Source organism: Gekko japonicus, unplaced genomic scaffold, assembly GCF_001447785.1.
Source record: "Gekko japonicus isolate JY-2015 unplaced genomic scaffold, Gekko_japonicus_V1.1 scaffold1870, whole genome shotgun sequence".
NCBI classification, from domain to species: Eukaryota; Metazoa; Chordata; class Lepidosauria; order Squamata; family Gekkonidae; genus Gekko; species Gekko japonicus.
In genome coordinates, this window is record NW_015168711.1 from 341,188 (window position 1) to 353,539 (window position 12,352).

The following is a 12,352-nucleotide window of genomic DNA, read 5'->3' on the forward strand; positions in this document are numbered from 1 at the left end:
GAAAAAACTGCTGACACATGCTGCTGTGCGCCTGTAGTGTGGACACCCAGGAGCAATGTGCTGCGCGGTGAGGGAGGTAAGTGTGATCACGCTTGTCCCAGACCAAATATAATCCAATTGGAACCGGAGCAGTTTAAACTGCTTCGACACGCTGTCTGACCACACCCTTAGACTGTTCCAGGGAAACCATATGACTTTTTGCTATATGTACCAGAGTTTCCTCTAAACAGATAATTTTTAAGAGTATTTTTAAAGTTCACACTGAGGTAGGAATAAGTTGTTCAGGAGACTGAAGAATCTCTCACCATTGTAGGTTGTTTGTTTTAAGTGTGTAATACAGTATAGGAAGAAGCTGTCAATGAATGAATGAAAAAAGCAGAACTCTCACTATGTGTAAGGTGGAGTTAACGTCCCTTTCTCTACATTGTTCTTTAAAATTTCCAACTCAGATGCTACAGACTTCATATATTCTAGCGTAGAATGTAGACATACCTATTTCAGAGCCATCTGAATTAAAAATTAGGACGTTACAATATGAGCCTGTTTCAATTTTAATTTGCTTTTATATATGGTGTTTGCATGCAGTGATTTTTAAAGATTATATACTTTCCAATAACCAAGATATGCAATCAAACATGTCCAATGGTAAAGTAAGTAAAGGTAAAGGTTCCCTTGCTTGAAAGCCAGTTGAGTCCGACTCTAGGGTTGCGGTGCTCATCTCCGTTTCAAAGCCAAAGAGCCAGCGCTGTCAGAAGACGTTTCCGTGGTCATGTGGCCAGCATGACTAAACACCAAGGCGCACGGAACGCTGTTACCTTCCCACCGAAGTGGTACCTATTAATCTACTTGCAATTTCTTGCTTTCGAACTGCTCGGCTGGCAGGAGCTGGAACTAGAGACGGGAGCTCACTCCATCATGTGGCAACCCGGGTCTCGAACTGCTGAAATACTGACCTTCCACAGCCTGCAGTTCAGCGTCTTAACCACTTGAGACACCGCAGTATTCATATTTAAAACATACCACCCTGCTGTCTGGCAGTCAGACGAAATTTATAATAGTAGCCATTCTTCCCAAGATTTGTCTTTTGCTAAGTCTTCCTATTATCCAGCTGTAGTTGTCATTAAAAACAAGCACACTGTATAAAGAAGAAATATTCTGTAGAAGAAACAGCCCACTGTAATTAAGGCAGTCAAAAGAACACTGTCTGCTATTGATACAAAACTGTTCTTTGCTTTGTTCCGATACAAGTATTGTTTCCCTAATTAGGGTAAAAACATGAATTCATTATCAGTCAAAATAGAGACAAGTAAATAAGTTCATGAATATGAAAGAAATGTTTTTCCAGGATTTATCTGAATATTTCTGTTAAGAATTATGTATTCAGTCTATCATCATGCCTTCAGAGACAAGCATTTGTTTTATATATCTAACCTTTAAGCGGAAAACAGGCAACACAACATAAGGAAATGCAAGCTTCAGGCTCTGGGATAGTTCTAACCTCCTAGAAGAAGTTACCTACAGCCCAACTGTCAGTCTAGGATTTAACTTATATGAGGACTGGATAAGCAGGAAACTAATGAGAAATCTCTCTTCCTCCTACAAGATCTCAACTTCTTTACTTTCTGTATTTGTTGCCTTTATTAGACACCAGAACTGCAAAGACCACTAAATGCAGCACTCTCACTAATGCAGCTCCGGGGAGCATATTTGCATGACAACTAACTGTGTCATGTCTGTCAAAGACAAACCTCTGTTGTGACATCCATATGAGCTACTGACTCCAGCTACAAGCTTGCCAGAAGAACTTGCAAGGACAGCACAAATACTTCTCATAGGAGAAAGCCAAAAACTTGCAACAGTATGCAATATTATAATAATTTTATCTGAGCAGAATTTTGTTACCTTACCTTTTCTTACAATGCCCCAATGATCCTGATATTTATTTGTAGCATTTCCAGGAAACCTGTTCATTGATGCTTACAAATGTTTTAGCCTGGCACTGAGCAGAGACTTCCAGTTAGTTTACCGGGCATACTCAGGGAGAAGGACGTTCCGCAGGCATGGTGCCACCCACTGAAAACCATCATGTACTTTCTCCAGTCACCTGTTCAGGACTACCAGCTCAGTTGTTAATGAGAAACAGAGCTGGGTGTCATCCCCATACTGGCGGCATCTCATTCCAAATCCCATAATTATCTCAACTAGCATTAAAAAATCACTTTTGTTTTGTTTAAATCCCCAGTTTTGGCCCATGAGAAGTGCACATGGATTAAATAAGCTTTTCTTCAAAGACCACTGTAAGCTGCTTTTTATAACATTGAGTATGCCAGATGTTCTGGAATGCACTTGCGCTTAACTCCTCATTCCCTAGTGGTGACAATCATCCCATGTGGGAAACAAAAGGCAGTTCCACATTTTAGTTGTAGAGACATCTTTTTAAATTTGCCCAACTGGGTCAATGCTTGATTAATACAACCACCCTCAAAAGGAACTGTTCAGCAGCCTTACTAAAACTGACACACCAAACATTTTAGAAGAGACTCAAACCTTTCTAACCAACTGCTTTATAGCAGTTTTGGGATCTGACGGTATCCCAGTTCCCAATATTCAAAGAGCAACACTCTCACTAAAAATGCAATCCTTTCCCTGTTAGCAATGCCACTGAGATGTGAAATGCTGTCAGCTACTAGAGTAGATCCAGTGATGCATAAGTGGAAACATTAATGGAATTAGCATCATTCTGCATGTGCAAGATCTTGTGCAACACCTAGCACTTTCCTCCCTGCATATTACAATGCTCACCGGCGTAAAGTTCATGGGGGCTCTGGGGCGCCAGCCCCCAACCAAATTTCCCAGAAGGTGCTAAGTCTCCCCCGGGGGCAACCGGTTCCTCCAGCCAGCCTTGCTCCCAGCTCCCCCACCTTAGAAAGTGGAGGGTTTCCCTAATTCCCTTCCGCTTTCCAAGACTGAGTTCGCTGGATGGGTTGGGACTGAGAGGAAGGGAGGGAGGGAAGTCAGGGCTTGCTTCCTGGAAGCCCTAAGCCCCACCCCCAGCTCCCAGAAGTCCTCAGTTGGGGCTGGTGGAGCTGCGAGCTGCACAAGGTTTTAGTGGATTCAGAGTTCCCGCGCAGAAAGGTAAGGAGCTGGCCTGGGCTCCAGGGAGGGTGCGGAGGGTAGAGAGTGCCCAGGCTGGCTGTGGCTTTTGCAGCCAGCGGAGAGCTTGCCCCTGCGAGCTATGGAGGCTGCAGCCGGTCTGGGGCTTGCCTTCAGCAGCCACGTGCCGTGTTGTTGTTGTTTACTGAAATAGCTCCAGATTGAGGATCTGAAGGTCAAATGCTGAAGGGCTTTCTATAAGGCATTTATTATCAGGCATATAACATACGGTATGGTGCACTTAGTATTGTGGAACACCACATATTCAAACCAGAGCCCAGCTGAGACAGACTGCTTGGTATGATAGCTATAAGTAAGGCAGTTTTCTGTGAAAGTGCTAGAATACAATAGGATCGAGCAAGTCCACCATTAAAGGGAGATTGTTCCCTTGTGATAGCTGAGGATTGCGGGGATGAAAAAGGTTTATCAACCCAAAAAAATTCTGGAAAGATCAGAGACCCAAAAAACCTACTTGCTTTTTGTCCCATTCCAAAAGCTAAGAGACCTACTCTGCAAGCCAAGAGAATTAGGTAGCCCATAAGCCAGAGGCATCAGGAGAAACTAACTCAGGCATCACACAACTCTGATCCAACAAAGCTGGGTTTTTTTAACAATATATTTATTTGAGTTTATAATGTAAGCCTATATCATACATACAAACCAAATAATCAACAAGACTACATACAAGATCCTATGACAACGCTTTTCCTTTCCAGCATCACAGAATAACAAACAAATAGGCAAAAAATACATACATATTTTGATCTTATCTTCAGCCTTAATATCAAATCTGTGTTGAATAAAAATTCTATTACTATTTCATTTAAGGTTTATATACTAACTTTTCAGAACTACGCTGCAAAATTCATATCAGCAATATGGAACCTTCATACTGACTTATTATATTTCTCTTCACCTTACACAGATCTAACCCTTATCCATCCTCCAGTAGTCTGCTAACTCTTTGTTTCCAGTATGAGAACAGGATTTAATATTAAATTTTTAATTCATTTTCTTTTATTACCCTTTTTACTTTTTAATCAATCTTTACACCCTTTAAATTAATTAAACACTTCGTTGGAACCTTTATATCAAATTTAACTAACCAGTTTGCTCTCCTATTTTTAAACCTGAGGTTTACATTTATCTGCACCAATATCCTTCAGTTACAGTCTGCCCGGCCTTTACCTATCTTTATTCAACCAAAATTTATCTACATCCACCATACACATACTAAACTGTTATCAAAATCAAGACCTACTTACATCACCACATAACCTTCTAATACCACTAAACGCAATTAAGTAGCTACCAACACCATAATCAAATCTCTCTTATTATATTAACAATTATTCCATTAGCCTGCCAATTCATTATTTTTGTTAGAATTGATCTTAGAGCCTTTTAAGTATTTTACTTTTGCTGTCAATTTGTTAATAACCTTTATATTAATTTTTAACTTTAAAAAATCCTATTATTGCCTACAATCACATTAGATCATTATCCAAATGAACTAATATTCAGCCATAATATTCTAACATATTCAAACATAAATAGGTGACTTTAAAAAATTCAACATCCCTAATATTTCCATCATCCTTTATCTTTATATTGTGCATAATAAAGCTTTCCTAATCACACCTGGTCCTAATCTTTCCTAATCACACCACTAATTTGCTACAATAAATAAATAAATAAATAAGTAGGTTTAAGGTCATCTTTCTATCTAAACCTATGTTCGAAGAAAACCAGTCGTTGTATCTTTTTATATAGCTCGTTCTTCCTCCTAATCATCTGCAATCTACTTTTCTGCCTCAGCATATCTACATGTCTTCGTTCTTCATGAGTTCCTTGATTTCCAAACCTCCCCTCTCTGGTTTTCAGCCACTCTGTTTCCCATATTTTGTCGTTGTCTCCTTTAAATTTCCAAGCCCGTCGTTTCCTTCTTTTAATCCTTCTGTCTCCTTCTCTTTCAGTTTTCAACCGTTGTTTATTTTCCTTTGGCAGTCCTAACTTAGCACAGGATAATGGGTTTTTTTGTCTCTTTCGTACTATTTCAATTGACAAGTATTGGGTTTCTACATTGTCCTTCACCTGTATAGACCCCAGATTTTCCTCCCCCAAATAAGCACTGTTCTCCTTTTGGCAATCATCTGGGATCTCCTTCACAATGGGTTGCTCCTGCTCTTCCGCCTTTTCAGTTTCTATCTCTGTGTTATGCGTTTTTTCAACAATCTCGCACACGCTTCTTCGCATCCTTTTTGAACCGCCTCTTTCAAAACTCTAAGAAACTGCTTGACAGTCATCTCACCCACTTCCATATTCTCGTCAATCTCCTCCTCCATTCTCATCACGCACGCCATTTCAAGCAAGCTCTCCAAGTCAATTTATTCAAGTTCCAACCACAGTGTTCTCATTATCCTACAGTCTTTTTGCCAACCATTATCCTTTTTTCAGGTCCTTGCCGATAAGCAAATCCAGCACAATACAAAAATGGCAACAGAAAGTCCTTCTCTTCCCCATGCAAAATACCGACACATAATTAAGTCCCGTATGTCTCCCGGCCGCTATCATTCTCGGATCGGGACATTTTTGATTGGGGATTTTTCTATTTTCCTTCTCCACTTAGCACTTTGAAGTAGGTTTACTCACACTTTCCTTTGCTTCTTCTGTGTTACTGCAATTATTTTCAATTTTGAAACTCCACATAGTTAAGAAAACGGATGGCTGCGTCTAAACAGAACATGGCGGCCATGTTCTATCCCGCCGATCGCTCCTGCTTTGGGGCAGTTTTTGGACACCCCCCACATTGCCAATTGTGGGAGGGGCCAAAAAATCCCCCTGCTCCAGCTCTCTCTCCGGGAGGGTTGGTCAAGTTCTCCCGACAGTCGGGAGACTCGAAAAGGAACGAAAGAAGGTGTGGCGGCTCAGCGCAAACCAAGATCTGCCCGTCATCGCGCAGTACCGGAACCAACAAAGCTGTTGACAGGGGCATCAAAAATAAAACAGATGAGCCCTTAAAGTATTAAATTAGCCCCCAAAAGGCAGCTCAAGGTAAATCAAACTGATTCTACTACCCACCTTGAGAAACTTGCTGAAAAGGAGATGGGAGGGAACAGACAAGATCAAAAACATGTAGGAAAGGCAGAATCTTAGTCCTGTCTACCCCCACTCTTCCCTTCCCATTTGCTATATACTTGTCTTTTTTTTTTACAGGGCTGTCTCTTTCAGTCCAGTTCTGCTGGACTCTTTCTCAGGCAGGATGAAGATTGTAACAGACCCTTTCTCAGAGGTCATGCTTTCAAGACTTGTGCCCATTTCTAACAGAAAAAACTACAGACCACCTGACAGAAAAATACACTTAAACGAACATGCACATATCATGATGGATGAAAGAATTTGGTGAGAAAACATGTAGTCTTATGGTAAAACTCTTTTAGTAAAGTCCTGTCCTATCCTTACTAGCAAAAAACCATGGATATGTCTGAGTAATAACAGAAACAAAGAGAAAAAGCCATGAGCAACATAAAGGCAATTTTAAAAACCTTCTTGTTCCAGACATAAGCAACATTCCTTGCTAGTCATGATTTCATATTTTTAATTTCCTGTTTGGCATACTCTCCTACCCCTTTGGATAGCCACTTTCTACAGGGATTATCAACAGATAGACAAAAACTACAGTCTTAAAATTAGTTACCACTACATATAATTATTAGAACGATATTGGTGAGAACATCAATGGCCTTAAGTGAAACAAGGCTTTTTGAGCTCATTTGAAACTCCAGGGTCCTCTAAATTTCATAGATAACCAAGATATACCTTACCATCATTGTTCCTCATTGCAGACACTGGAGATTTTTAAGCTAAGTACAAAAGTTCTCATGATTAAACAGATCTTGAATAAGTATCTGCCACTCTACAGTTTTCCACATGGGATAAAAAGGGGTGGCTTTGTTTAAATACAGTCTATTTTTATTTTTTAAACTGTGAATGATTAAAGTGATTTGACCACCGAAGTGAATGATCACAACACTGATGGGAAAAGGCCAGGATAATGGTAGGCAACTGCCAGGCTTCAACTCCTGAGAAATGGAGCCCAGGGCTGTTGCACCCTCAAGCACCTTTTCTTGGCAGGCCGTATACAAAGCCTTACTTTTGGGGGAAAAGGGGAATTCTGTCTCACCTGGATGCCCCTCCTGGTAGAAGTCTGGCATGTTTTCCTTGGCAACCCTGCTTCCTGCCTTTGAAAGAATTTCCTGTGGGCAGGGCAGCCCTGGGTTCCTTTAAAGCCCCATTAAAAAGGCATGGCCTTGCTGGGTGTGAGTAATAGAGAATGTTGGGTTCCTGGCCCAGGATTTCCCTTCCTGCACCTCTCCTTCCTCTGCTATCTTAAAGGTCCTCTCCTCTGGTCTGAGAAGGGTAGGTATGATGTTGGCCTCATCTCTTGAAGCCCTGCCTCTTCTCTGTGCTGTAGTCATCCTGCCTTTCCTTGCCTGCTCTTAGGCAGGAGTGTGTATTCACACAAAAAAACCCTGAAAAAATACCTCACTGGTATTTGTCATTTTTTTTAAAAAAAACCTGACAACAAATCCAGTCTCTATAAATGCCTTTTCCCCTTCCATTTAAAGCAATAGAGGATGGGGGCACCTTCTTTGGGGGCCCATAGAATTGGATCCCCTGGCCCAATCTTTTGGAAACTTGGGGGGGGGGGAGCGTTGAGGAGAGGCACTGTCAGCTATGCTGCAAATTTGGTGCCTCTACATCAAAAAACAAGCCTTCCAGAGCCCCAGATACCCCTGGATCGATTATCCATTGTACCCTATGGAGATCAATGCTCCATTATACCTCTATTATATCCTCTGATTCTCCATTATACCCCTGGATCAATTCTCCATTATACCCTATGTTTCTTTGTTGCCATAACTGCCTTGGAGTATGTGCTTGATGGATATGTGATTGATGAAGAAGGTATACACCCTGATCCCAAAAATTTAAAAGCAACTCAGATATTCCCAACTCCAAAATCTGTCACAGAGGTCTGATGGTTCCTGGGAATGACAAATTTCTTGGCACATTTTCCTGCCCGGCCCATCAGATTTTATAAGCCCCATTTAATTAATGCTGTGATCAGACTCTCAGTCCGTCATAGACCCAAGTCAGGAATAAGTTATTCAGGAGACTGAAGAAACTCTCACCATTATACCTGATCTGGCAACTTTTGATTCAATGAGTAAAATTTTTATTCCAGCAGAAACTTCATCTTATGCACTTGGTACAGTACTGCATTGTTCATGAACAAAGAACAATGAACAATGCAAAGTATTAGATGGAAACAATAGAATGGGAAGGACTAGAGATCTCTTCAAGAACATTGGAGAAATCAAGGGAACGTTCCGTGTAAAGCTGGCCATGATAAAGGACAAAAACGGTAGGAACCTAACAGAAGCAGACGAGATTAGGAAGAGATGGCAAGAATACACAGAAAAACTATACAAGAAGGACCTCAATGTCCTTGACAACCACGGCGGTGTAATCACTGACCTCAAGCCAGACAATTTGGAATGCGAAGTCAAATAGGCCTTAGAAAGCATTACTAACAAAACTAGCAGAGGTGATGGTATCCCAGCTGACCTATTCAAAGTTTTAAAAGATGATGCTGTTAAAGTGCTGCACTCAATATGCCAGCAAATTTGGAAAATGCAACAGTGGCCACAGGATTGAAAAAGGTCAGTTTACATTCCAATCCCAAAGAAGGGCAATGCCAAGGAATATTCAAACTATTGCATGATTGCACTCATTTCACACACTAGCAAGGTCATGCTAAAGATCCTACAAGCTAGGCTTCAACAGTACGTGGATAGAGAACTGCCAGAAGTACAAGCTGGGTTTCGAAGAGGTAGAGGAACTAGAGATCAAATTGCCAACATTTGCTGGATTATGGAGAAAGCAAAACAGTACCAGAAAAACATCTACTTCGTCTTCATTGGCTACACTAAAGCCTTTGTGTGGATCACAACAAACTATGGCAGGTCCTTAAAGAGATGGGAGTACCAGACCACCTCACATGTCTCTTGAGAAACCTGTATAAGGGTCAAGAAGCAACAGTTAGAACCGGATATGGAACAACAGATTGGTTTAGCATAGGAAAAGGAGTACGACAAGGGTGTTTATTGTCACCTTCCTTATATAATTTATATGCAGACATCATGTGAAATGCCAGCGTGGATTAATCACAACCCAGAATTAAGATTGTTGGGAAAAAGATCAACAACCTCAGAAATGCAGACGATACCACTCTAATGGCAGAAAGTGAAGAGGACCTCAAGAGCCTCTTGCTGAAAGAGGAGAGTGCAAAAGTTGCCTTGAAACTCAACGTCAAAAAAACTAAGATCATGGCATCCAGCCCCATCACTCCTTGGCAAATAGAAGGGGAAGTAGTGGAAGTAGTGACAGACTTCACGTTCCTGGGATCCAAGATCACTGCAGATGGTAACTGCAGCCATGAAATTAAAAGACGCCTGCTCCTTGGGAGGAAAGCTATGGCAAACCTAGACAGCATAATAAAAAGTAGAGACATCACCCTGCCAACAAAAGTCCGTATGGTTAAATCAATGGTATTCCCAGTATGGCTGCGAGAGTTGGACCATAAGGAAAGCCGAGCACTGAAGAATAGATGCTTTCGAATGATGGTGCTGGAGAAGACTCTTGAGAATCCTTTGGACTGCAAAGATATCAAATCAGTCAATCCTAAAAGAAATCAATCCTGACTGTTCCCTGGAAGGCCAGATACTGAAGCTGAAGCTCAAATACTTTGGCCACCAAATGAGAAGGGAGCACTCACTGGAGAAGACCCTGATGCTGGGAAAGACTGAATGTCAAAGAAGACGGGGACGGCAAAGGATGAGATGGTTAGACAGTGTCATAGATGCAACGAACATGAAATTAAGCAAACTCCAGAGCACAACGGAAGACAGGAGGGCCTGGCATGTTGTGGTCCATGGGGTCGTGAAGAGTCGGACTCGACTGTGTGACTGAACAACAACAGTACTGCAACAATATCAAGAAGATGGACAATTTCAACTGAACGCTTTTGCTTCAATAGTATGGTCCGCATCAGAAAAGCATTATGCTTAGAAGCATTAGCTATCATACTTGCCACCAACAAAGGAGAACAAACTTCATCAGCAGTTTTAAATTAGATATATGTTACTATGAAAGTGCCTCCTTCCATTATTAATTCCAGAGTCCAAAATTACCTACCTTCATCATTATGACTGAACATACTCTACCATTCTGTGTTTCTCTGTTTTTAAGAATCCTCTTTCTTCAGGGATTTTATAAAACAGGTCCCAATATTCCCTTGCTTCTTTCATTACTACCACCCCTGAGCTCCTTCTGTGTTCCAATCATCTTCCTCTATGGGACATTCCACTGGATTTTTACTTACTTCACACCAGCTTTTTCCTCACTAGCAAAGAGGCCACACAGCCTTAAGAAATCTAGCTGCTTACACTCCAAAAGCAGAACACCCAGAACACACTTTGGGTGGCCTTAAAAACAAGGGCCTCGCCATACCAGGACCAAAGTATTACTATTAACATAGCATAACTCATTAAATAAATTTACAATTAGGAGTTTTTACCCATAACACATCACACTGAAAATTAAAGATGTCTTTTTTTCCTGGCAGTTCCTATGTGTTTGACACAACCTGCTGACTCTGCAGTCTATAACTAGACTTTCCACACCCAAACTTTGAAGTAGGCTAACACTAAAACATAAGATCAAACAGTGGTAAAAAGGTGAACATTCTCTGAAAATATGCAACAAGCAAGCAGGCAATTTAAGCATTCTATGTATGCTGCCCTGAGCCTGCTTCAGCGGGGTAGGGCGGGGTATAAATCATAAAATAAATAAATTTTAAAAACGTGGTTCACAAAAATCATATGATATCCTTATACTCTCTTAAATCATCCTCCATTTCTCCTCAGCAACCAAAATATTTTGTTCAATATCTTTGTGAACTGATAGCTTCTTTCTATTCACATTAGTTTCCCACTCTCTAAGGATGGGATCCGTCTCACTGTGGCTGCTTTACGTTACAGAAACATTTATATATTGTTCTTCCTTCTCAGACTCAAGTAGCTCCTCGTCTAAACTTTTTGAAACCAAAATACCAAGAAACCACCCAGAGAATCACATTGACATTTGCATACAGATTTACCACAAAGAACCTTATCTACAGCTGGGTCACAGGAATAGAGCAATAAGGCTTTCCTGAGAATTAGTTGCCCTTGTGAAGGCCTGCAACTGTCATGCCAAAGACTGTTTTTAAAAACCATCAGAACCTAGCAGCATTACAAAGTGATATATAAAATATGTCACGCTACTTCCCAATAAAGAAGTGTAACACCTAGCTTTCCAAAGCCCACTTCACTATTTGAAATAGATTGATTCTATGATTTGCTAGGATAAGTCATAACAGGACACTGCAGTGCTTGGAACACATTCAGTATACTACACTAAAATAGCACTGGAAAGAAAACAGGACATGGTACCCAAGAAGAAATGAGGAATAAAGTAGAGACAAACCCTGTAGTCCGTTCCGAGGGCTGCTATGTAAGCACAAGAGTAAGGCTTTGCTGGCCAAGAGGAATGTTGAGACACCCCAGCCCTGTATTTTCAGGCAAAGTGGACCATGGTCTAGTCCAGTGATTCCCAAACTTTTTGAATACGAAGACTGAGTTTTAGCATTAAAAATATTCAGACCCCCACACAACAGTAATTGTACTATTAGTATCCACTGATTGAGAAAGTACATAATGACAAAAAACAAAAACAAAAAACGACAGTGCACTGCAAATATGGATTTCCAGACCCCTTGTTACAATCCCCCACCCCTCCAGGGTTCCCTGGCCCCAGTTTGGGAACAACCATTCTAGTCTACCACAACACCTTTACACTAGATCTTACTTTAACTGCTGCAGCACACAGAAAGGACTCATAACAGCTAAAACCCTGGAATTGATTTCACCATAAAATTAAATTACAGAAGACATCAAGTAAGTACTTACAGCACTTATTTTAAAAATATTTGAAGTCCATCAATGCCCTTGTTTACTGGAAAAAAACCCCACCTGCACCTTGCACAAATTAGGAGAGCCATGACTTGCACTAGGATCCAATCTCTAATTTTGTG

The 12,352-nt window shown here is 40.9% G+C and overlaps 1 protein-coding gene across 1 annotated transcript in view; it reads right to left on the reverse strand.

Moving 5' to 3' along the window:
- The window catches only part of UST (uronyl-2-sulfotransferase), a 115,995-nt gene extending 110,586 nt beyond the window's left edge, over positions 1–5,409 (reverse strand). The window contains exon 1 of the mRNA XM_015415551.1: positions 4,959–5,409. Within this exon, the coding sequence (XP_015271037.1) occupies positions 4,959–5,409 (451 nt within the window). The remainder of the gene's footprint in view (positions 1–4,958) is intronic.
- Between the last annotated feature and the right edge of the window lie 6,943 nt (positions 5,410–12,352).